Here is a 25,061-nt window from a genome sequence, read left to right as displayed (position 1 = left end):
TCACGACGTCACTGTAATCAGCACAAGGAAGAAAACGATCAATTGTTGACTGAAGTTTCGTACTAAGTGAGATATGTAACAGAGTTCAAAAGCCACAGGGCGTGCTGTACCGGGAAGTTACTGTCGTGCTGTCCTGTTTTGAAAGCGTAACAGACAACCACCTTAATGGATTTGGCGACCTATCTGACGCGTATTGGGTTTTCAGGCCCCTCGGAGCCCACCCTGGACGTGCTGCGGTCTGTCCACCTGTGTCACCTGCTAACTGTGCCGTTTGAGAACCTCACGGCGCACAGCGGCGGGCGAGTTCAACTGGAAATCCCTCTTTTGTACGGCAAGATCGTGAACCAACACAGAGGGGGCTTCTGCTGTGAGAATAACGGGCTGTTCTCCTGGCTTTTGGGCAAACTGGGCTTCCAGGTGACGATCCTCTCAGGCCAGGTAAAGAGCCGAATCACAGGTTGCTACGGGCCACCTTTTGACCATTTGATCCTCCTTGTGAGCTTGGATGGGACACGTTGGCTGTGTGACGTTGGGTTTGGCGTCACAGGCTTCAGTACCCCCCTTTCACTAGAGACCAGCGGCCCCCAGGAGCTGGGACACAGGGTGTACCGGATCAGAAAGAACGAGGGACTACACTTCTTGGAGTGGCAGCAGGAGGAGAACAAAGGGCCGGATGGAGAGTGGACAGAGATCTACAAGTTCACGCTTGAACCTCGGTGTCTGGAGGACTTTGCAGAGATGTGCGAGTACCACCAAAGCTCCCCTTACTCCGTCTTCTTCTGCAAGTCCCTCTGCATGGTGTTTAAGCCAGAAGGAGGGCTTACTTACATTGGCCACAGATTGATTAGCACTACTTTTCCCACTCAGACAAAAGAGTTTGAAAGAACAACAAGGGAACTTAGAGATGAGGAGATTCCAGAAATTCTTGCAGAGAAGTTTGGAATTGTGCTAAAATCTCCTCTAATTCCTAAGGATGAAGATCTCATACCACCACCTGTTATGTACTAAAAAGTAGTGGGACAAGATATTGATTTCACAGTGTCATTCTGATACAAAAAAAACATTAACTGGACAAAATATATACTTTGATTACAAAACAAAGAGATTTCCAATGTAAATTGACTCACAGGGCCACCTATAAATGATCCCAGAGTTGAATCCTCTTAGGAGGCATTGTGTATTTCCAGATATGTTTCATTTTTTTGTGTTTGTATTTATGCTTAAGTTTTGTGTTTTTGTCAAAGTTCCACCCCTGGACTGATCGTGCCATCATATGAGATCCCTCTGCACCTCCATGGTCACATATGTGAAAACCTGCTCATTAAGATGACTAGAAACACTAAATGCAGTAAAATTAATTTAAAATCCATTAAATCTAAACAACTTTTGTTAAACAAACAACACAGTAGCTAAATTGTCAGTTTGATTTAATAAATTATACATACACTTTTAAGATGTACAATGGTCATTGCATTAATCCACAACTGTCTCTTGTTTTTTAAGACAAAGTCTGCGTTCAAAGTATTTACACATGTACAATTATCAGGCAGCACTTTACAAAGCAAGGCATGAACGACAATACACATGTTGAGCTTCAAATTGAACCCTTCAACCCCTCACCCTCCCACTGTGTCTGTCTTTGGGATTGGGTTGGTGATTCAGCTGTCCAATGATTATAATACAGTTTCCCCAGCCCACCAAAGATGGGGAGGGGAGATTTAAAAGGATTTGGGTTCCACGGGCTGAGCTGAAAATCAAATAGTGTGACAGGGAAAAGTGAGGGTGTGGGCAGGGTAACAGGTGAAAATAAATTGTGGCAATATATGACACAAAAATTTACTCTGCCACAGGGTTGGGAGGTGGGGGGACTGAGCTGGCTCTTCCTGCTTTGCGCTCATAGTTGACGAGTCTCTGTCCAACCAAGTATCTGTAAAGAGAGGAATCCCATTATTGTAAAAGCTCTGTTTGTGAAACAAAAACTGAATACAAAAGGCGTCTCGGGTCCTTACTTGTCATTCTTGATGTGTTCATACAGGCGTTTAAACTGTCGGATCTGGAAGGACAGGATGCCGATGAGTGAGACCACCATCAAGAGGAAAGGGTAGATTCTTCTCTGCATCAGAATCTCCATCTCTGGGGTGACTCCTGTGAAAGAAATGCATTTAGTTACAAGTTGTGGCAATGAAAACCTCTTTTACAAACAGCAGCAGCTGCTACATCAATCATCTGAGATAAGAAAGCACACAATATCTGAGGGACATCTTGTAATTTGGCAATACTTTGTTACACAGTGAAAGAAATAATCTGATGGTTGCTTTGAGAGAGTTCAGAGAGTGAGGCCAGTGCTTGTGTTAAGGATTACTCAGCAAAGAAAATGATAAAAATAAATAAAGACCTGCGTGAAAATATCAGAGAAAGGAATAAAATGTTGATTAATGAGCCTTAAGGCTCTTTTTTACTCCCTTTACATACAAAAATGTATACATCCTTTTCAAACGATGTTACAGTCACTGCGCACATACTTTCAGGCGTCCTTTACATTGGCATTGCTGTTAACCTTTACGTCCACCAGGGGAGGCAGCCCAGAGTCAAAAGTTTATGACAACAACAAACTCAAAACAAACATGGCAACTGTGGAGGAGGCATTGCTAATGTACCTCTTACATAAAAGAAAAAAACAGAGGCAGTGTTGTTGGAGGTAGTGGTCAGTAAGGCTGTTAAATACATTTAAAAGTTCCACCAGTGATATTTCTTCTTCGTGTCTCACGTATTCGGTTGTAACAGCAACACTGCCCCTATGGTTTCCCGTTACTGCTCCATTTCACGCGTATCGGTAAGGTTTATGGAAACGTGAAGAAATATGGACAAAATGAACACAGAACATAGAAAACTCTAACTTTCCACTTCAGGTCTACAACTCAGTCCATAAGGACTTGGGTTTGCTACCAGAGGTTGGTTGGTTCAAGTCCCAGCATGGACCAAGATTGAAAATTGAGCTGATAGCTGAAGAGGTGTTAGCATAGCCCCCCCCCCCCAACTGCTCAATGTTGTAAGTCGCTTTGGACAAGAGCATGTGCTAAGTGAATTGCAAATTGTAAATTGTATAGAAAGCTCAGTCTGAATCCGGATCCGTACATAACGTTGAGCTTAATTGGGCCTTTATGAGGGTTTGATTTCAAACTACAGTCCTTCGACCCATGTCATTCCCATTTTCTCCACTAGTTACCAGCTGTATCTGGTTTATCATTGTCTCTGAAAAAAATAAATAATTAAAACAAATGAATAAATAAACCTCAGAACTGGTGTGCACATGTACCCAGACACTCACCCACAGCAGGGACAACTCCTGCAGCGATCACATATGGCACACACAGGGACAACAGCAGAACTGAGATGACTGGAGCTGCCAGTTTACGGATGATGAACTGGAGGTCGATGTTGCGAATTCCATTTGCATAGACCTGAAGTGGAAAGTTACAATTATCATACAGCATTTACATTTAAACTTGGTAATAGGAGTTTTAACGGATTCTGTTTGTGTATTTGAGTCCTATCCAGCCACATTACGGAATACTTCATCAAAAGATCATCCAAAGACTGTTCATCAGATCACCGACCTGTTCAATCACAGTCTTCAGCCACCACTGAGGGCCCATCAGAGTGATGGCAGCAATGATTTTGGCGTGAAGCACTCCCAAAGCCCAGTCCTGTAGATAAATCAAGAGCACAATGTACTGACGTGGATATCAGGGGCAAGAATCTTGAGACAACGTTTAAACCACTGGGAACAAACCATGAACACACTAAAGGAGGTCTCTGAAACAAGGATGACTTGCTTTTATATACACTCCAGGAACTTTCCTCAATTCTTTTCATTTGCATCAGAGATTATCCAAAGGTGTTTGTTCACACATGTTTCTCATAGCATGAGATTCTCAAGGTGGACAGGGGGAATGATGAGTCTCAGACGGTGGGGAAGGGAATATAAGAGTATGCTGTAGAGGCATCAGTGTAATGTCATTGATGGTGGATAAAACTACATGCTAACAGATGTGCTCACATCTTTAGTGTCATCATGTTAATTTACTATTCTGCTTGTGATAATTTTATACTTCTGTTATATGTTGTTCTTTCTGGTTTGCACATGTAACATCACTTTGTAACTTTTCTTAGAGGTCTGGAAGGGAAAAGTCTGGGTGCAAATTTTGGCTGTTAGCGTTCACATAAGAAGCTAGACTCAAAGAGTTTTTAGGAGTGCAGTGTGGAAAAATACAGCCAGGGAGGGAGAAAGACACCAACACAACACAGATCTTGAATCTTGAATCATACCTGCCAAGGGTAGAAGAGGGGTGTTTGGTCTAGGGGAACCCTGAGTGGAGCCACAATGACCAGCTCAAACAGCAAACCCAGTAATAGAGGGATTACTCCAGCAACCAGCAGAGCTACAACAAGAGTTTTCAGAATCTAAAAGAACACAAAAAATCATTAAACCAACGGCTGCAAAAGCTCTCCGATGTCCAGCCAGAGTCTGCTCATATATGCCCACCATTAGAGTCCACTCCTGGACTTTGTGGAGGATGACGGTGCGCCCCTGTGGCATCCAGGCCAGCAGCACAGTGACCCCACGAATGGACAACCAGCAGACGTAGAGTCCACAGGCTGCTGTGTACAGCTCATGGATTTTAGAGCTTCCTGTCCAGAAGGACATGAGCCAGCGCCCGGTGAAAACTGAAACACATGAAAAGAAAAATGACTATTCTGTAACTATTTCTAGTGATCTTCAGCTCTGGTTGGAAAGGAATAGAATTACTGTTAAATCTAGAACAGCAGAGGGAAGCTTGTATCTTTAGAGTCACCCTTCAATTATGGTTTGGGTGTGGAAGTACAAAAAGGAAGATGAATTGCTGGTTGTGCAATTTGCTGCTAAAACTCACCTGGTAGAGTCAGACACACCAGACTGGCCACAAGCAAAGTGATGCACATAAAAGCTATGAGCAGCACAATCTGTGGAAAGAAAACAACAACATGAGTTTAGTGTAAAAGGGAATATAGAAAAATGTTACATACGGGTTACTTGGGTTTCAAATTCACTTTTTTGCTCCGGTAGAATTTATAACTCTATTAATCTACAACTAAAGTGTGTAAGGAGAATACAGCTCTGCATGCAAGGATCAAAGTCTCTAACATTAAAGGGGAAGAGGAGGGTTATTACAGGGAGCTGTAGAGCTTCAGATTTCACTAAGTGGTACCTATGGTGTTTCTACATTTTCTAAACCTCAAATAACAGGCAACTCAGTTGCACTCACTCGAAATGGGAAGCGGAGGGGTCTGTGGTAAGGTTGGAACCCCACTGGTCCGCCCTGCTGCAGAATAGCCTGGTGGGCTGCATGCAGCCCCTCACCGACAGCTGGGGCAGGGTTGTTGTTGTTGTTGTGGTGACCGGGAGGAGGATTGTTATTGTTGTTGTTGTTAACAGGCTGATTGGCATCATTGTCCTCCTGCTCACCGAGGAGGTAGGAGTGGAGGTCTCTGTGGGGGTAGAAGTGGGCTCTATTAGAGACAGTTATTCTGAGAAAGGTCAAGGGCTTTATAAGGAAATGACTCTGATGACATTAGAAGAAATAAACATGTACAAGGAAAATTCCGGCTGCTTGGTTCTTTGGGAACACAATTTTGGATCATGATAAAGAATTAATAATCCTACACAATGTTATTTTTATGGTAGGCCAGGCCATTAAGCACTTAAAAATCTTATTCCTGACATGTTTATCCATAGAACAATAGTTTCCCCAAGTGATTAAAAAAAATGATCAGAATACCTGCTGATTTAAAGATGCTGTTGGGAGGATCTGTTTTAAGTGGACTATGACGCCACCTTATGACCCCGAGTCTCACACAGTGTTGTGAAGAAGTGACTTTTAACAGCACGTGTGTTTGTTTGGAATTCAATGGAGACTGGATTGAAACAAATTTTCTTTGTTCAAGGCAACTTTTAACCGGATACAACACACTGACGTAAGGGGTTTATCAGTACAGTTACGTAGTGTTCTGGTTTGAAACATGACAACAAGCAAACGTAAATTTGTGCCGTGGTTTAGTAGCTGCTAACCCTGCTGGCCTGATCCTCCAAGACATGTCTGTAATGTGTAAGCTTAGTGAATCCTGGTTATGTTCTGTTAGCAAGCAGAGCTGACGTAACCTCACTCTTCATTTTATTGATAGACTCTCAGTATGAACAGACCACTGCAGAATAACTGCTGCATGTGGGTTGGAATGAACATTATCACAAACAACTTAGCTCTATTAGCCTTTAACCCGTGTTCTATCACTCTCCTCTTAAGCTTTCCTTTGCCCTTCTGTCCTTTTTCTGTCTAACAGTTAGGCTCCAGTGTCCAGCATTACCACAAAATTAATCACAGAAATCATTTTCAGCAGAGAAAAACACAGATCTCTCATCTCACTACTAAACTCCGTCAGTTGGCGTGGTGTTGTCATAGAGATTTGGACGTGCCGTAAATCAATCTGGTCCTGCTTGATCTGTTAAGGAAGCTATGAAGGAGCATTCTGAAATAACCTATATTGGTGCTGATAATCTCATTTTAAAGAGAGGATTATGATCAGGCATATATCTAGAAGGGAGACTTTTTCAAGATCACTTAGAAACTCCTCACAGGCCTTTAAAGATGACCCATTGTTCCTGGGAGTGGATACAGTATCACATGGCTGAAAATAATGACCCTCTTAAATCCCTTACATGTTTGTAAAAGTGAGTTCATACATGTTGACTTACAGTAAATATCCAGCACTGACAGTCCAGGCCCTGACCAGGCCTTTGAGCCACTGGCGGGTGTGTCCCTGCTCCAACAGCGCCGGCAGCACAACCTGAAGTAATAACAGCTCCAGGGACAGCTCGCTGACCGGTGCATCACTACACAAAGAGAGGAGGACACTCTAAAAAGGCAGTTTGGGACAGAACAAGACCTGTGGAAGTTCACCATAGAGGACAGTCAGTCACATAGCAGCTTTTACAGTTACCTGTAGAGCATGACGTTGTATGGGAGGAAGGTGGGCAGCAGCAGTTTGATGAGCCTAATGGGAAGCCACAGCATGAGCAACACGATGGAGCCGAACACCACCACTGACAAGATGAAACGCCGCAGGTGTCTGTAGATGGGAAGGTGAATCATCTCCTGCACTGGGTTAAAATCTGGGTCATTGAGGTTTCTCAGAAACCACAGCACACCCGGTCTCAGCACCTGAAGGACAAAAAAAAAAAGATATTTTCAAATCCTTACTTTTCCATCACATGTGAAAACATTCTTACAGCAGACTAGCTGTGCAGCATTTACAATATTATGCATTTATTTTCTTTACCTCTCTCAGCAGCAGGATGAAAGAAGCAAAGTAGAAGACATAGACCATTCCCACCAGCCAGTGAAGGAACATGGTGGTACCTGGGGCAGATTTAAAACTCAACTCTCGGTCCTTCAGGGAGGCATCAAACATCTCCTGCAGGGTGGAGAAAGGGAAATACCACAGATCATTAATCTGACTCAGATTCGTTGATTGTGAAAGCTAACCTCATGCATTAACCCTTTCTTATAATTCACATACTGATAACAGATTGCAAAACTGCACATCAAAAACAAACAAAAACCCACTTAAAAAAAAACATGTTAAAAGCTAAATTAAACGTGGAAAAACTTGATTCTAACAGCTAACTCTTCCATTTTCAGATATACAACATTTTTTCCTCAGTTTTTGCAGCTTTGGGCCAGGATGAACATTATTCCCATGGCTTTGTTAGCAGCTCCACCTGTTCTGAGTTAATCTGTGATGTTCAAATCATAATCAGGAGCTTAGAAAAGAGCAGCAGAGGAGGAGAAGTGACGGTAGCCTGTGGAGGCGGGAGAGGGGGGGCTTTGTTGCTGTGCCAGGTAGCATCAAAGAGAAAACTTGCTCACACACACTCATACACACACTCTTGCTGAAAAGAAGGCATATGCAACTCTCTGCTCGTCTGAGCCAGTTTGTTTTCTGTTTTTCTGTGTTCATAAATGCACAAGGTGTGTAATCCACAGCATCTGTTTCTGTATTTATGTTGGACAACCCCGTTAAGAGGCTCTCATGCGGACGCCTCCACAGGGCAAAAAAAATGACATCCACTTCATTTTTATAGTAAAAATAGTGAATTTGTGAACTCGAGTTTACTGGCAGTTACAAAAATATGTATATATCTATAGCTAGGTCAGAAAAACGGTAAAACTTAATGATGATTCTTTTATCACTGGGTCAGTTTAAGTGTGGATTGTAATCTCTAAAGCCTATACTATTGAATCAAGATTAGTACAAAAAACAAGGCTAAAGTTGTTCAAAAAGGAACAAGAAAGTCTTACTAAGGAGCAGATGTCGAGCCACCATCCACAGATGAGTGGAAAAACACCGATCTCCACAACAACCAGCAAAGAAACCTGCAAAGGAAGAAGATTTCAGCATCATTTAACACAAATTTAATATCAAGGAGAATCTAGAACAACCCCTCCTCAAATCTAAGTGTGATTTAAGAAACCCTCTCCTCCAGCTTCAGTGTACAGATTCAAAGGAACATTCAGGTCATAAATCACAGCGAGCAAATGTGGCTGCCCTTATTTCCACAACTTAGAGGAGGCGTTACCTTGACAACAATGTAGCAGACTCCCAGGAGACGTCTGGAGCGCTGGAACCTGACCAGAGCAGCGAGTCCCTGAGACAGCCATTAAGGAACAACACAGCTTCCACAAACACACATATAACAGAATTCATTTCACATGCACCGTATGTCTTTGTTTCACCAAGAGAGTGATGGTATTATAAAAAGGATACGTGACAGAGGATGAGCGTCATGGCCAGGAGTATGTAGCCCACTATAGTTGTGATTAAGCCCTCAAAGTGGGAGGCTTGGACCTGAAGAACAGGACAAAGAACTGTCAAATAACTGGCTATTGCTAAAAACAACATAAAAGTAAAGAGAGCGGTATCTTACATATTCCTCAAAGCCGAGACCAACGACAGAGAAGTGCCCAATGTGATAGGGGCAAAATGCTGCATGAGAAAAGAGGAGTCAAATAAAGTAAAAAGTCCATATTCAATATTATGACACATCCCTGAATGAGTCCACTCACCAAAGACCAGGATGAAGAGTGTGTTCAGGGACACCACCCAAAAGACGTGCTCCTGTAAACAAAGACACACAAGTCACCACCAGTCCAACTGTAAAGCTCCTGTGAAGAAAAATCAGTTTATCTATGTATGTTTAATTGAATAGTGGGGACAGTGGGGTTTAAAATAAGCTTTTTCTTCATCCTACTCCTTTTCTTATATTTTAAGGTGCATACTGTTATTGTTGTTTTGATTATTCTCACTGGTTTGTCTATTACCGTTTTGTTTTTCTCCACTTTACTGCACTACTTGCACACGTTTGACATAAAGCATTAATTCAGTCATTCATTCAGTGCCCTCTGTGACCAAAATTTTAACACTTAGATTTATGACTAAGTGGCATGTTATGGACAATACACAATAAAGCTGATTCAGCGGTGTGTGTAGTAAATCCCTGTGTACGACCCCTCCCTCCTTTACAGCACTTATAGACATTAAAACAAGTCTGATCTTCATTCTGATGTTTGCTTTTGACAGATGTAAAGAGGAATCAGTATTAATTTCACAAACATTTAAAAACTCCTAACAGGAGCTTTAACTACTTATTTGTCATGTCTACTATATTAAGTTTATGGAACACAGCGCGACAGTTGTGGCGAGCTATTTGAATATTTTAAAGTCAAGACTATAAAAATAGTTTACATGTCTGTAATGCCAAATGTGGATAGTTATAATGACATTTTAAACTATAACTTTAGTTTTTATAATTTGACAAAAAAAAAATCTTTTTAGAACATAAGCTAGTATCATAAAGGCAGAAAAACAAAGTAAAACATAAAATATGCACGGAAAGACACAAGGACACAGTGTCCTAGGTTTGATCTAAGTTAAAGGGTACTAATTTAAGGTGGATACACTGAAAAAAGGAAATCTAAGAAATTCTTTAAGCCTTATTTTTTAAGTTAAAAAATCGTATTTGAATAAATATGAGAAAAAAAAGTTAAAAAATAAAAACTCCTTATTCAAGATATCAAAGGACTTTTAAAGTGATTCTAGTATAACTTGAAAAATCTGCAAATTGCACCAAAAAAGTGTTTTTGTTTAGTCTGTATTGAGACATTTTTCTCATTTAAAAAAAATGTCACTTTCACTGTTTTCTGACCCCATTGGTGGCTGTTTTTATTTTAAAGAAATTCAGGTATACCTTTTTTGTCTTAAAACTTTTCGGGGGGGGGAATGTGGCTCCAAGTAAGTCTAATAAAGGGTGAAACACTTGGTAGTCCAAAAATAAGACATAAACATTTGCTTAGATTGCTTTAGTTTTTGCGGTGTAATGCACAATATGTGAACGCTATCATCCATAATCAAGGCAAATCTTTTCCCCTGGCAAAATAAATACACATCATTTTCCTCTAGTTTTCTTTGCAGCCGTTTGCAAAAGGTCACCGGCTCTTAGAGATTACGTTGTTTAACAATATTAAAACAGATGCCCGCAGGAGGTCTTGTATTCTCAAGCCAATATGTTGTAAAGGCCTTTAATCTTGATGCAAACCCTCAGAAGGTAGGCATGATATTTTCTGAGCCCATCAGGGATATTTCTGAGGTACAGTGAGCTGAATGTTGTACAAGAGTTTTTGAGCTAATTGGTGCTATTTCCTTCCAGACTTAATGAGGAGAGAAGAGCAGGAAATATGAGCACGATCAGCCATCACCTCTCATCCACATTCCCTCCGGCAACTGAGTTGAGTGCCACTTAATTCTGATTTGTGTTTGGGGTATTTTTCCAGCGAAAGTCACTTCAGGTAACATTTTGGATACATAAAAGTCTTTTTTTCACTTTGAAGATGTGAAAATAGGAGGGACAAAGTTTAGGATACTTTATATGTATTTTTTCTAAATGAGAGAGTGTTAAGTTGTACGTCGTATGTAGAGTTTTGGCTCTGAGAATGTGACAGTGGATATCTGAAATACAGTTCCTGGTAGGAGTGTGTATGGGTTGAATGTTAAAACAGTTTGCCATATAACTTAAATTAGTGCAGAACTTACCAAAAATACCAGTGAACCATCCAGGCCAAGCATCTAAACAGAACAGATTTGAATGAATTATAAGCAAAGGTTTGTGACATTAACAGAAACAGTTTTAATAAGTGTCTCCTGTTGAATTGAGCACAATTTAACAAAATAATATTGTGTAATGTTACCCTTTCCCAGGTGAGCTCCTCTGCTGCTCTGTCCCACTCCAAAGCATTCCAGTTCATGTCATCTAAAAAGAGGAAGAACTTCAGATGCATTGATATTTTAAACATTCAACAGCCGTTTGAAAAGTATCTTAATGTACAGCATTATGGCGATACCACCTGTTTCAAGGAAACAGCATGACAGATGCTGCACTGATGCTGTGTTTGTCTGCTAAATGTTTTTGCGTTGGCTTTTAGCTCCAGAATAAAAAAAAAACACACACTTTAAGAGGCTGTTGTTGTTACATTATTTATTCTGTTGTGGTACAATCTATCAGCCCCGAAGTGCAGAGCAACCTATTGTGAGTTTTTCTGCTGCAGCCATTTAGCTGTCATGACGCCCCGCAGTGAGAATAATGGATAATACAATCGCAATTCATTATCAGCCCTTTTTCAGAGTCGGCTGCTAAAATCAGTCCATTAAGCAGGCTCCAACAAAACAAATGAGTGTGATATGAGTGCTGTGGGTAACATTTGGACACAAGGTTGGATTATTCTCAGATTAATTGTGTTGATTTTACAATCTGACAAATGGGACTATTGTGAGTGTTAGGATCCTGTTATGCTGCTGCTGTTGTTTGTTCTGGTGTTTGTGAGGGCTCAGTGTTGTTTGTTGGCTCCACTGGAGGAGAAGTACTTTAAGAAAACTTGATTCATGACATTCTGCTCCATTTCTTTGAGCATGATGTGCACCTCTTTCTTAGTGTTATGTGATCATAGGCGACATATGTTGCAAAGAAAGACTTATCTCCATGTAAAGCTCACTATAAAAGGCAATAAATATTAACAAAATAATTCCAACCTTGTGCTCCATTGTTGGGGTCTGCATCTTCTGCTGCTGCTCCCTCCTCTTCTTCCAGCTCAGGGTCATCACCCTGGTCTGGGGGGACATCAGGGGGCTCGGGTTCTGCTTCGTTCTGTGCTGGTGGATCAGCAGGAGGTGGCTGAGCTGCAGGTGGTTCATCTGCTGCTCCTTGACCTGCAGCTTGAGCCTGAGAGTGAGGAGAGATGATGTTTGAAATCTTCTGACTTTCAACAAGGTACCTTCAATATCTGACTTATTCTCAGAAACTAGTGTCACTGAACAAATTAATTGACAAATTACCTCATTGGCTTGTCCGGCTGCATTTGGCGGTGGCGGCTGATGCTGCTCTAACCACTGTGGGGCTCCACCATGGACGATCTGTTCTCTGAGCCACACCAGGCTAATAAACGCACATAGTGTGCAGGTGACCACAAAGCAGCCCTGTAGACAATCTGCAAGCAGGTTCTCTCTGCAAGAAGACAACACATCAACACATGAACACTAGACCGACCCTTAACAGCAAACAAGACAATAATGAAGCACCCAGCCTTCAATGATGCAGAACAATTTTAATATGTTCACTCACGTTGAGAGCATGTCCAATGGCAGTGTCAAAAGCGAGCTCACAGAGCCAGTAAACAGACACTTGTATATGCGACCTAAAAAGAGAACAAGAGATATGGAATAATTAGAATTGTCTATTTTTACCATTACTATAAGATGAATTTAGAATTATTTCTTACACATATATGTTTAAGTCTCAAACACACCTAGCTTACGCTGCTGAAAAGGGGATTAACATATCCTGGAGGTCTCATATAATCGCCTGTTATGTAGCTGTACTAAAGCTCTGATTTGCTCGATGGTTTTAAAACGTGAGTATGAACTAATGACTGACACTTATGTCACAGTTACTCCATACACAACTGTATTATGTCAAACAAATGAGCAGGGGATAAAAAGTTACACAGTCAGGAAAAGAGTGGCGTACTGAGTAGACCATCACAGCAGACTTACATGCCGTGAGAGGAACCACCCCCAGCCATGCGAAGGCCACCAGAGTATAATGGAACCAGTAGCGGATGGCTGTGCCCACACTGGTCAGCAAGCCGGCACAGATGTCCTGGATGGGCAGACGGGAAGGCATGTCCGGAGAGTAAACTGGGAGAGAAATTTTAAAAAGTTTACTGATATTCTCATGATCTATAACTTTCTAGAAATCACATAGAATGAAACAAGTTTCTTAAAGTGAGTTCATGTTCATGCATGCAAAAAGATGGTTATAAAAGGGGCCCATATGGCTCCACTGAAAGGATCCTTTAGGACGCCTGAGGCGGTTTAATATGTTCAAGTGGATTATCCATCAATGTCACAAGTACTTACTGGGTGTGAAAGCAAATCTGTGCTTGCATAATTCACAATACTCCTTCCTGCTGTGCTTCAGCCACTGGACCAAACTGTAATGCAAACATCAGACAGGATTAGCCATTCAAGAAATTATCATTCTTATTGCCCCAACATTTTGCGAGGAAATGTAGGAATACTTGATAAGTATTAGCAAAAAGCGTGAATACTCCAAACTCTAAACCTACGACCTGTTCTCACGATCCTGTACCTGCCAGCATCCTGCAGATCATCTCACCCATAATAAAACCTGCAGTTACACACATTGTCAGTTCCTTCTTCCAAATCTCTCAACCCAGCCCAGGGCAGGTCAGTCTCACTTCTGCCTTTCATCTCAAAAACACTCAAGCTCATAGTCTATAATCAAGTCCTGAACATCTGCAGAAAAACAACCTGGCTGCTATCAATCTGGCTTCAGGTGTGACCACTCCATTGAGACTGCACTCCTGTCAGTCACAAAAACACAGCAACTGCTTGTCAGTCATCTGTCCTACTGTCGCTAGACCTGTCAAATGCCTTTGACACAGTAAAATATTAAATCCTCCTCTCCACACTCTCTGAACTTGGCATCTCAGGATCTGCGCTGTTGTGGTTTAAGTCCTACCCCACAGGTTGATTCTTCAGATTGTCATGGCGAGTAGAAGTGTCTAAATCACACAGCTTATCAACAGGGGTACCCCAGGGATCGGTACTTGGTTCCCTACTCTTCTCCTTACAGACCACCTCACTTGGTGCAGTGATCCGCTCTCATGGCTTCTCTTACCACTGTTATGCTGACGACACTCAGTTTTTCCTGTCTTTTCCACCTTATGGCACAACTGTCTCAGCTCAGATACCAGCGTGTCCGGCTAAAATCTTAACAAGGATAAAGGAACGCCACCTTCAGCTAAATCTATTTAGAACGGAGCTCATTGTCCTTCCAGCTTGTCCCTTGGTTCAACCGCAGATCAGCCGCCAAATACCTGCCGCCAAATAACTTGTAGCTTTGTTGGCTGTTTGGACATAGAGAAATTTGGTTGTATTAACAAACTGTTCAAACATCCTCTGTTGCAAAATTGTACCAATTTGGAATGTAAACTCAACAAATCAAAATATTAAGACTGACCAAGGCCCAATTCACTTGTCTTAACTCTGGATACCAGAGGTAAAACAACAAGAAGTACCAAGTGAGGAAGAGAGAGGTTGGACTGTGAACCAACCTCACATGTAGTTATCATGTTTAAGTCATGGTATGAAACACTTTTGTTGTTAATGGCAAACTAACAGGCAAACCTGTTAATTCTGACTTTCTTTGTGCTTTCCTGTTGTAATAATACCATCCCAGCTCTTTGTGACATCAACTAGCCTCTAGGATTAACCGCAGGGTTATGTAAGGGGAGCATAACACCAGCTGAATCCAACACATATGTTAGCATCAAGGCTCTACGTCATGAGAGCAGCAGAGAACAGAGCTGTGCTTAGGTTTCAGGTTCAGCTTACATCACCAGCCCAGGTTCCTACTCTGCCTGACTGATGAAAAATTCAAAAGGTTTAATGCATCATAACTCAGCGAGACATTCATGCCCCCTCCATGACAGAACACATTTTACATCTTGTTCAATTCACTGAAGTTCTGCTGAGACTGTGAAATGACCTGAAATTCCCTGTTGCATAAAAAGAAATATTGATCTCTCGTGCAAAGCTTAACAATGAAATACTTATGAACCTATAATCTTCAAATCTATTCAGAGTGAGTCTGCTGGGGGTTAGTTTGTGATTCAACTTCTGATTAAGAAAGAACAACAATAAAACAACAACAATAAACTCAGTAAAGGTATGCTGCTAAAACTCACAACAACCACACTATCTGTACACAAAAGACTGCCATTCTAAACTTTGTTTGGGTGAGTGAACTATTATGAATACAGAATGAGGTACAACAATCGCCACAGAACAATCCAGGCCCCCTGCCGGGGGATTTTCATGCACCTGACGCTCTTGTTGCCTGTGATGCTAGAACACATAGCAGATGAGAACGCAGCACAATCCTAAAACAAACTGCAGGGCTCCGTATTATTTTATTGGACTAATATCAACACACCTCAGATCGGAGACTACAGCCTGGATTGGACAGAAGGCACACCTGTTTTGTATCCTCTGATAATTCTTCTTCTAATTGATATACCAAACCTTCAGGAATGGCCACAGGCTCACGCACCATGTCATTCAATTACATTACAATACACCAAATCACTTGACTGCACCAATCCTATTATACTGTACCCATGTAAACAGAGATCCTGGCTTCTTTATTTAGACTGCTGGATTAAAAATAACCTTGGTATGGCTGACTTCTTAAAGGGAGTGTTTTCACTGGCTGAGAAATTCTCAAATACAGGATGATGACAGGGGGATAACAATTGTGTAGTGAGAAATTTGTGAAAACACATTTACATGCAGAAAAATTGATACGTAAATATGTCAGCTTATTCTGGGTTTGACAGGACCTTCATAATAAGATATATACATTAATGTAGCCATTCATTTGATCATTACAGTAAGTAACACTTTGAGGAGGTTGGTGGATGAGGGTGCCTCTGAAATGACAGCTCAAGAACCAAAACACACTTACCATTCTTGGTGGATAAACTTAATACTGCCAGTGCAAACACAGGGATGGTATAGGGGTTTATCTGGGGTCCCTTCCGAGCGGCACACACGACAAATATCCGCTAAACACAGAGGAAAAAAAGAACACATACAACACATGTAAGTAATATGACGGTCCAAGATGTGCTCATAGATAGCGGTGAAAAATATTTGACAGCTGCCTATTCGAATGGAAGACTGTCATGTAGATGAATAACACCAGCTGTGTAACATAACAGGATAAGCGACAGAAACTAAGTTCAGGAGACGTTTTCTTATCTAAATGACAACATATCAGGAGACTGGTGACATCACCAAAAAACTTCTAGCCCCTTCTACGCTCTTTACTTCACAACGATATCTCATGCTTAGCTTTGCCACTAAAACAATGTTGGACAGTCATCACACATCAACCTGAGTTATCTTCACAACGCATTAAGCAGCTATTTTGCTATGCTATAAAGCTTAAGTAAGCACTAGTAGGCCAGCTCAGCAGCAAACCTGACTGTGGGGGATGCACAGAAGCTAATGCTAATTAAGTAACTCCTGTCAGAGAGCAACAAGCGACACCTCCGATTATTTACCTTCTTCGGCTGTATCCATGTTGCTGGCTAAGCACCGGTCACCGATTCTTCTAGAAACACCCTGTACAGCGGACCCATCCACGACACAGACGATATATCTAGCTGCGTTAAGCTAGCGAGACGAGTGTATCCTTATGTGTCGGATGCATTGAAAATCATAAAATGGTTTCCCCACAGATTGAACACCAGCGCCTGCTTTTACTTGTATCCTCCCGAATCCAGGGAATATTCGCCACGAAACACTAGGCCTGATTTTGATAGTGTTTGTCAAATGGAAAAGTATAAACTTGAAAAACGTTACATCCCCCGTGTTGCTGAAATGACAGTTTAACCTGGAGACAAATGGCTAACTGAGCTAACGCATGCGCCAACGTCACTGCTAGCGCCTGTCACAACAATTTTACTGTACCGCAGCGGTTTCAACTTTACGGCAGGGAAACTTCCATAACAACTGTCATGTGATTCGTGAGGGGAAGGGGAAAATTCTCAATTTATTTTTTTAAAATGACACATAAGGTATGATAAAATCGTACTCGTGTATACATTGCACCATGAGGTGTAATTCTTGTTTAATATTTACATTAAAGCGACAAACACATTTAGAATTTAATCTGCAACTTTAAAGTAGTCATAGAATTTTAGTTGTAAGTTTCTCTAAGATGTGAGAAATTTTTCCTTTGCAAAAATAAAAATGAAACAGATTTAAAAAACAATTTGATGTCTGTCATGGTTTGTCTTGTTATTGATACTGTTCATTAATTTGTGTCTGATTGTTGTAACTCATTCCGTTTACGTTGACAGTTATAGTTCCTTTTTACAAACTCCTTCTCTATTTCTGTTAAAATAATACATTTTTCTTTGCACTGTAGGTGACCAAGAACGGTTCAAATAGTACTTTTCCGTCTTTGTTTTTAAATATGTTTAAAACAATGTCAAAAAACATCTAACAATGCAAATGTTTTTCCAATATAAATTCCATTATAATCACAAGTTATAAATTAGTATATTTGTTTAGGTTATGTTATGTATGTGTGTGTTATGCAAAAAAAACGTAAACGGGGCTTCTTCAGAAAATCTATGGATAAAAATATCTTGTCATATCCATTTAATAAGAACTAATTAGCTCTGATTTGAGAATTGTAATAATTATGAAATTACCTCTACATATCGGCGCCGTGGCTTAGTTGGTTAAAGCGCCTGTCTAGTAAACAGGAGATCCTGGGTTCGAATCCCAGCGGTGCCTTTTCAGTGATGCACTTGTCCATTACACCGATATGGCTCGATTCCCTTCATACCATGGTTCTAAAGTCACGGTTCCATGTCGGGACTGGGGATGGTGTGCTCGGCTTGAGGGTTGACATTGAACACAGCACAATCATCATTGGTTGAAACGCAATCCTTCTGCCCAACTGATAAAACTGATGGTCCTTGCGGCGATAGAACGGTGGGTGGCAAAACCAGACTGCTTCAGGAGAAGTGGGAAAAGATGGTTTCTGTCGTGTATAGGGGGAATTATACTTTTCCAGTGGCGTAAACATCAACAGGTGTGGCTGCACCGGGTCCCATACGCCGTAAAGGGCCCACGAAGGAAGAAAAAGTCGCACGTGTCCCGCATAAAAATAGAAAGTTAACGTTCTCAAGGAGTATAACCTCAATTAAGCATATGAAGCAGTAAGCAAAGATGCTGAATTATTTAGTATTGCATGCATCTTAATTTTTATTGAAAGTTGAAAAATGCATTGTATACAAATTAGAAAGTTGCCTTACATTTTCAATGGCCTTCAAGGTGAGTTCACATGTAAATCAGATTAAAAAGTATGTGCGAGAGAGAGAGTAAAATGTCAGTTTGTGTCTGATTGACCCGTACAAGGACGAGATTGCTTTTAGTTTTAACAGTTTTTTTTCAAAATACATTAGTGTCTCTGGCCATCTAAAGCGCTGTACTCCAAGGCTTATTTATCACTTCATTTGAACGAGAGGTTAAACTTTTATTTTGAAGGTATAAACAGGAATGAAAACGCCCAATGTAAGGAAACACACTAGCTTTAATTTAGTAAGCGTCAAGAAACGTTTGTAAACTCCTGCAAAATACTTCTAGCTGCAAAACAGAGCTACACTGCACGGTAAGTTGGACTTTTCACGTTTAATTAGTCTGTCTTTGAATGAAATGCTGGAGAGGACCTCGTGTCATTGCTTTGGTTATATAACCAGGTCAAAGTTACTTCTCGAAAATTTTGACACCATGAGTTATTTTAACAGCCACTTAGACAGCTGACTTTCCCTCTGCTGCCTTGAATTTGTCTGCAGATGGCAAATGAGGCCAACCCGTGCCCATGTGATATTGGGGATCGAATGGAGTATGGGGGGCTCGGGGAGGAGGTCCAGATAGAGCACCTCAAGGCCTATGTAGTGAAACCATCCACACCATCTGACAAGGCAATCATCGTCATACAAGACATTTATGGCTGGGAGCTTTCCAATACAAGATACATTGCTGAGAAGCTTGCTGCTAATGGATACATGTGAGTAAAAAAAAAAAAAAAAAACACTTACAAAAACGTATTTTAGGGGGGGGGGCTGCAACGTCTTCTCCAGACCAACCAAATTTGTAAACATGTTATGATCTTAAAAAGGATTTTGATGACTAATTTGATCTCAGAATTAAAAATACTCAAATAACATTAGTTCTGCTAGGGTTACTGGAGTTCATATGTGTTATATCCAAAAAGCAAGAGCTTCCAACAAGTCACTCTTAGAAAAAGTGTTTGACTGTAAAGATGTGTTTATTCGAGAAATGTCTTTTTGGCATGTTTACAGTTAAAGAAATAAAGGTGGTTGCAGCTGTACACAGTCTTATCTTTATGCAACATTAAAAAAATTTACAGTGGCTGTATTGGTGATAGTAACTGTGATCCTTCACAGTGATTCATGTTGCTACTTTATTCCCTCAAAACAGTGCCGTTTGTCCAGACTTCTTTGTTGGAAAGGAGCCTTGGACCCCATCACATGACTGGTCCATATTTACAGAGTGGCTCAAAGAAAGAAGCCCAACAGACACACAGAAGTAACTATGAACCACTTTAATGGTTGTTTCTCTCATTTCCATTCCTGTTTGTATTTACTTAAAGACAAAACTGATGATTCTTGTATCCTCCTCCAGAGAGGTGGATGCAGTGCTGAGGTTCCTGAAGCAGCAGTGTGGGGCAAAGAATATTGGAGCTGTGGGCTTCTGTTGGGGAGGGATTGTTACGCATTACCTTGCCCTCAATTATCCCGAGATCAAAGCAGGAGTGTCCATGTATGGTCTGTGTTTCATTGCTATGGTTAACTTTGCACACTGAAGTTGATTATTTGCATGTAGAAATGTGAGTTTAAAGAGCAATTCTTTATTCTTCATGGTGAATACTTGTGTGACACTGCAGGAATTATCCGTGACAGAGAGGACAGGTATGGCCTGAAGTTCCCTGTGCTATTCATCTTTGGTGATAACGATTCTTACATTCCTCTGGACCAGGTAACTCTTAAAAGAAGCTCTCAAAAATGTGTCATTTGTGCATGCGTATTAAACCTTGAAACCTCTTTGACATCTCTTTTCAGGTTCATGTTCTCGAAGCAAAGCTGAAGGAAAATTGCACAATGGATCACCAGGTTAAGATCTTTCCTGGCCAGACACACGGTTTTGTCCACAGAAAGAACGAGGACATGAACCCTGAAGACAAACCCAGCATCTTGGAGGCCAGGGCAGACTTACTCAACTGGCTCAAGAAATATATGTGAAGAAGTTCCAGAGAGAAACAATCCTTTATAAATGATAGAGGGAAAAGATGTATTCTTTGTTGCTTTCATACTCAAATGATCATCAAATGATTAAACTCAAGATGCCATGACTTTTTATTTTGTAACCATCAGAAGTTATCTTTGTAATCTTTAAGGCCTGCATGCCTTAGAGAACCATTTTTTGGTATTGTAATTAAAATGTGATCTTACCTGTTGAGCCAAAACTGTTACTTTTTGTTAGCTCACTGTGAACACAGTTTGTTGATGAGATGCACAGATCAAACTCTTGATGCAGTATCTTTCTCTTTTTCCATAAGTATGACACTTTACTCAGAACTGTAATGTCAACCTGATTGTACAAATAAAGATCAAAGTTTAGAAATCACAAACAACACTGTGAATTTCTACAGACCAACACTTTAATGGTGACTGACAGGTCAACAGCTTGAATCTCTGTATCAAATGATAAATAGCAGTATGCAGTGCGGGTTGTACGTGGTGCTTCAGGAAGTGCCTACAACCTCTCGATCAGCTCAGAAACGCTAACATGTTCCAGAGGGGCTTCAGTCCTCGCTCTCTCCCGGGCTTCGGATGTCGTCGATCTTGAGGATCATTTTGACTACTTGAGTGGCGAGCAGGATCTGCTGCTTCTTTCCGATCAAGGTCTCGACAACATGTTGCTGCTTCATGTCTGTGGAGGATAAAAACTAATGTTAATAAAAGCTCTTTGGTGTTAGGGTGCTGTGTTATTGTTAGACAGATGTTTCCTTACCATTAGTATTGTTGTGCAGGCAGTCGATGCCCAGGAAGGGGTTGTTTTCTCTGACCTGTCTGGCTCTGACCTCGGTCATTGTCTGGATTGGGTTCCACCCGCTGTTTTCGGCCAAGGCCATTGGGATTACCTCCAGAGCATCAGCAAATGACCTCATGGCATATTGCTCTAATGACGGACACTGGTGAAGAGAAGAGAGCTCTCAGTGAAAGCAAACACACAAAGTGGTAGATGGTAGAAAGGGGCATGCCAAATAAAAGCATCATAAGGTTTTGCTGCTTCTTACCTTATCTGCAGCCTGATTGACAGCCAGAGCACATGCAATCTCTGAAGCTCCTCCTCCATACACCACACGGTTGTCTTTGACCAGGTTGCGGATGACGCACAGCGCATCATGGAGAGCACGCTTGGCTTCCTCAATGATCTACAGGGGATCATAAAATAAAAGTTAAACAGTAAGCTTTGGATTGATTAGCAACTTCTTGGCAAAAAGGACCAAAAAGTCACAGTTTGAGTTACCATTTTGTTTCCTCCCCTGATGAAGATGGTCACAGCTCTGGTGTTTTTGCACTCCTGGATAACAAGCATGTGATCCTTTGTAGTGCCAAATGAGATCTCCTTCACCACACCAGCTGTACCAAGCTTCTCTGGAGTCAACTCACAGAACCTGGGGACGATGCGCCCTCCTGTGGCAATGGCAATCAACTGCGAGAACAAAGTAATCCATTTATAAAATAAAAAAAAATAATAGAAAGTCATATTAAAATGTGAGAATTAAATTCTCTGCATTAAAAGACGTATCTTTTAGTTAAGGTTTAACTTTTAAGCCAGGAGTGATCAAATAACAAAGCTCTCTCACCTCAATCTCAGGTCCTCCAACCCAGCGCACAGCCGGCAGCTCGTTCTGCAGCAGGAGGTGGTTTGCTTCATCATCAAAGCCCCACTGGCAAATTGCCAAATTGGCACCATTGCTTTTGACCTGAAACAGAAAGAAAAGTGCACATTCAAATTAACCACAGCTACCCAGTATGATTCATACTGCTTCCTAGTATTCAATGCTAAGTTCTTACCTGTTGGATCATCTCTTCAAACTTCTCCTTCTCATACTTCTGAAGGGCTTTGTAGTCCTCCACAGACGTCACGTCCAACTTATGCTTGGTCTTAGGCTTTGGAGGCTCAAATGGGCAGGTGAGGATGGCGATTTTAACATCTTTAAGGACCTGAGAGGAAACAATACAACAGTGTGTTAAAATAAGTCTTTTAAAAAAGTAATACACTACATCCCATAAGTTTCTGAGTCAAGCATTACTATGCTTCCCAGTCTCAAATTAAGTGACTTTATACCAATTTAATTATTTGCCATTACCATCAAATAGATCAGTGGGAAAAACAAAAAGAATCTCAAATCATCTCCATTAAAAGTTTAGACAGGAGTTGGATGTCTCATCACAACTTGCTATACATTTTATTGCCCATTGTATGCTAAGCGTTTGATTTCCAGTTAAAATCAATATGGATTTTAGGGTAAAAAACAGGAATTATTTGTACCTTGGGCATCTGAGGGTGGCTGAACTCCTTGTCAACGATGACTCCCTTAATGAGCTGTGTGTCCTCCAGCTTGCCTCCAACTTTGCCCTCCATCTTGATGAGCTCAAAGTCGACATCCCTCCTCTCCATGTCTGCCACAGTGAGGATGGCGTTCACTGCGATCTCTGCCATCTGCCTGTGGCACCGGTTGATGCTGAAAGACAACCAATAATCATTTGCATTTTTATGTCACCAGATCAGAACAATAAGGCCTTTATAAATAAAGGTTAAATTTATCATATAAATAGTCTATCTAACAAACACCAAAAACTGAAGCTCTCATACTAAAACTAATTTATAGCATTACTTTCACAAAAGGTGCAACTTTTTAACTAGAAGTACAATTTATTCAAGCAAAAGCAAATAGTCAGTTAGTCCATGATACCTAAGCACCTTGATAGAACCACTTACATTTTAGATCCCAGTGTCGTCATGGCAGTCTCAATGAGCGGCTCTGTGTTGTTGGGATCGCAGGGCATGGTTTCTGCAATTTTGTCCAGCTGTTCGATGGCTATGCGTGCGGCCTGGTCATAACCATCAGAGATCCTGATGGGGTGGATCCCACGGTCCAACAGCTGCTCAGCCTGCTCAAGCAGAGCCCCAGCAAGCACTGAGGGGAGGAAAATGAAATAAGTCAATGATCGGGACAGAAGTGTAAGTATGTTTGAAATGCAACAGCTTGATGTCACAAAATGTTATGCTGAAGTCGATTGTGTTTTTTTTAAAGGTAGGACTTTGACATCAGTCTGGCAGTGTTATGATTGCAGGACACAAAATTGTTTTTTTTTTGTCTTTACAGTAGTTATTAATCTCAGTACTATTACATATGTCCACATTAAATTTGTCCAAAAGTATAACATTAGTATAAATATTTTCTTGTTCTGGTAGGTGCAAAATTTTGGTGCTGAGAAATTTCCATCAAAAAAGTGATGTCTGAATCCTCTCCACAGTTGTAAAAGCTTTAAGAGATATCCATAAAGGTTTGCATATTTTTTGACAGCATACAGCTTAAACTCTGTATTGTGGTTATCAAAACCCCAGAAAAGATTTACATTTAGTCTAACAGCCTACAGAGATCCAACCACACCTCTTTACTTCTCTTACCAACAACTCCAGTGGTTCCATCACCAATCTCATCATCCTGCGACTTAGACAGCTCCACCATTAGCTTTGCAATCTGGTGATCAACATCCATCATGCTGAGAATGGTGGCGCCGTCGTTGGTGACAGTCACCTCTCCATCCCTGTCAACCATCATCTTATCAAGGCCTGGATGCAACAACAGAGGGAGGTTAAAGGAAAATAAATACCATTTAGTTGTAAGATTAAATTTACATAAATAAATGAAACCTTTCAGTGTTTATCAAATGAAAATTGTTCATTTATACCAACCGTTAGGTCCCAAAGATGTTTTCAGCGTAGACGCAACAGCTTTGGCTGCCATAATATGGGACTGCAACACAAACATTTATACATTAGCTCCTCTTATGCTCCATTGCTCCACGTGTTATTTTATGTGACGAATTTATATAATAAAATGTGCCAGAAAAACTTCCTTCGATCAAAAGATGTGTTTCCAAAACGACAATATGAGGAACAGCCGTGTGTAGCAACACCCACCGGCTAAACGCCTTGCAGAAAGCACATGGGCCGCTAGATTAGCATGACTCGCTAATCCATGAGCTACCAGTTTCTTATTACATTGCTTTAACTGCTCAGCTTGACAGTTAGATATCTGCTTAACACCAAGGACGTGTAAATAACACAAAGGCTGTCATATACAGATATCAAACAGCATGCAACTGTCAAAAAATGGGTGACTTGTTAAACAACGTGCCACAGTTGTGCTCCGCTAGCTAGCCCATTGTACCTTCAGTGCGTCAATGCCCGATAGCCGTGTCTTCTTGTCCTGGTCTTTAATGATGATAAAGGGTCTTCCATACTCATCGAAAGCGAGTGTCCCCAAGGAGGACATGTTGACAGAGCAATCAAGACACTTCAAAGTGTTCAAAAGATGAAATCAGGAGATTTTAAGGTGACAGTTTGGAGTGTGGCTTTACTGCAAGCCGCACGGGTCTGCCGGCGACTTCTGGAAGGCTCCACGGGCGGGGAGGGCGGAACCAAGTGGC

General features: G+C 41.1%; 4 protein-coding genes and 1 non-coding gene across 5 annotated transcripts; 3 read left to right on the top strand and 2 right to left on the bottom strand.

Annotated features, from left to right (window-relative positions):
• Positions 1-1,338, top strand: LOC141807188 (arylamine N-acetyltransferase, pineal gland isozyme NAT-10-like). Its single transcript, XM_074692976.1, has one exon. The coding sequence runs from the start codon at positions 166-168 to the stop codon at positions 1,006-1,008; it is 843 nt and encodes a 280-aa protein (XP_074549077.1). The 5' UTR covers positions 1-165; the 3' UTR covers positions 1,009-1,338.
• A 72-nt stretch (positions 1,339-1,410) lies between these two features.
• Positions 1,411-17,232, bottom strand: LOC141807186 (E3 ubiquitin-protein ligase MARCHF6-like). The gene is made up of 25 exons (XM_074692973.1): positions 16,797-17,232; positions 16,196-16,295; positions 13,564-13,637; positions 13,198-13,341; positions 12,767-12,839; positions 12,481-12,649; positions 12,178-12,367; positions 11,340-11,401; positions 11,185-11,217; positions 9,162-9,213; positions 9,023-9,081; positions 8,863-8,943; positions 8,675-8,743; positions 8,397-8,471; positions 7,375-7,509; positions 7,036-7,256; positions 6,791-6,928; positions 5,307-5,529; positions 4,935-5,004; positions 4,547-4,728; positions 4,330-4,464; positions 3,618-3,707; positions 3,329-3,461; positions 2,010-2,145; positions 1,411-1,927 (listed from the first exon to the last, which is right to left on the bottom strand). Exons 1-25 carry the CDS (start codon positions 16,813-16,815, stop codon positions 1,837-1,839), a joined length of 2,754 nt encoding a protein of 917 aa, XP_074549074.1. The 5' UTR covers positions 16,816-17,232; the 3' UTR covers positions 1,411-1,836.
• Positions 17,233-17,965: 733 nt separating this feature from the next.
• Positions 17,966-18,039, top strand: trnat-agu (transfer RNA threonine (anticodon AGU)). The gene has a single exon. It is a non-coding gene; the product is annotated as a tRNA-Thr (tRNA).
• A 769-nt stretch (positions 18,040-18,808) lies between these two features.
• On the top strand, positions 18,809-20,642 carry cmbl (carboxymethylenebutenolidase homolog (Pseudomonas)). The gene is made up of 6 exons (XM_074693115.1): positions 18,809-18,919; positions 19,104-19,318; positions 19,753-19,860; positions 19,957-20,099; positions 20,219-20,310; positions 20,394-20,642. The coding sequence occupies exons 2-6, from the start codon at positions 19,104-19,106 to the stop codon at positions 20,571-20,573; spliced, it is 738 nt and encodes a 245-aa protein (XP_074549216.1). The 5' UTR covers positions 18,809-18,919; the 3' UTR covers positions 20,574-20,642.
• Positions 20,643-20,974: 332 nt separating this feature from the next.
• On the bottom strand, positions 20,975-25,057 carry cct5 (chaperonin containing TCP1, subunit 5 (epsilon)). Its single transcript, XM_074693114.1, has 11 exons — positions 24,803-25,057; positions 24,325-24,385; positions 24,037-24,201; positions 23,344-23,542; positions 22,894-23,086; positions 22,416-22,565; positions 22,205-22,324; positions 21,865-22,050; positions 21,632-21,769; positions 21,346-21,526; positions 20,975-21,264 (listed from the first exon to the last, which is right to left on the bottom strand). Exons 1-11 carry the CDS (start codon positions 24,905-24,907, stop codon positions 21,137-21,139), a joined length of 1,626 nt encoding a protein of 541 aa, XP_074549215.1. The 5' UTR covers positions 24,908-25,057; the 3' UTR covers positions 20,975-21,136.
• Positions 25,058-25,061: the final 4 nt, after the last annotated feature.

Source organism: Halichoeres trimaculatus, unplaced genomic scaffold (assembly GCF_033239565.1).
Source record: "Halichoeres trimaculatus isolate MK-OKI-2021-1 unplaced genomic scaffold, fHalTri1.1 fHalTri1_scaffold_18, whole genome shotgun sequence".
NCBI lineage: Eukaryota > Metazoa > Chordata > Actinopteri > Labriformes > Labridae > Halichoeres > Halichoeres trimaculatus.
The sequence above is the reverse complement of the archived record's forward strand: the minus strand, read 5'-3'. Positions and strand labels throughout refer to the sequence as shown.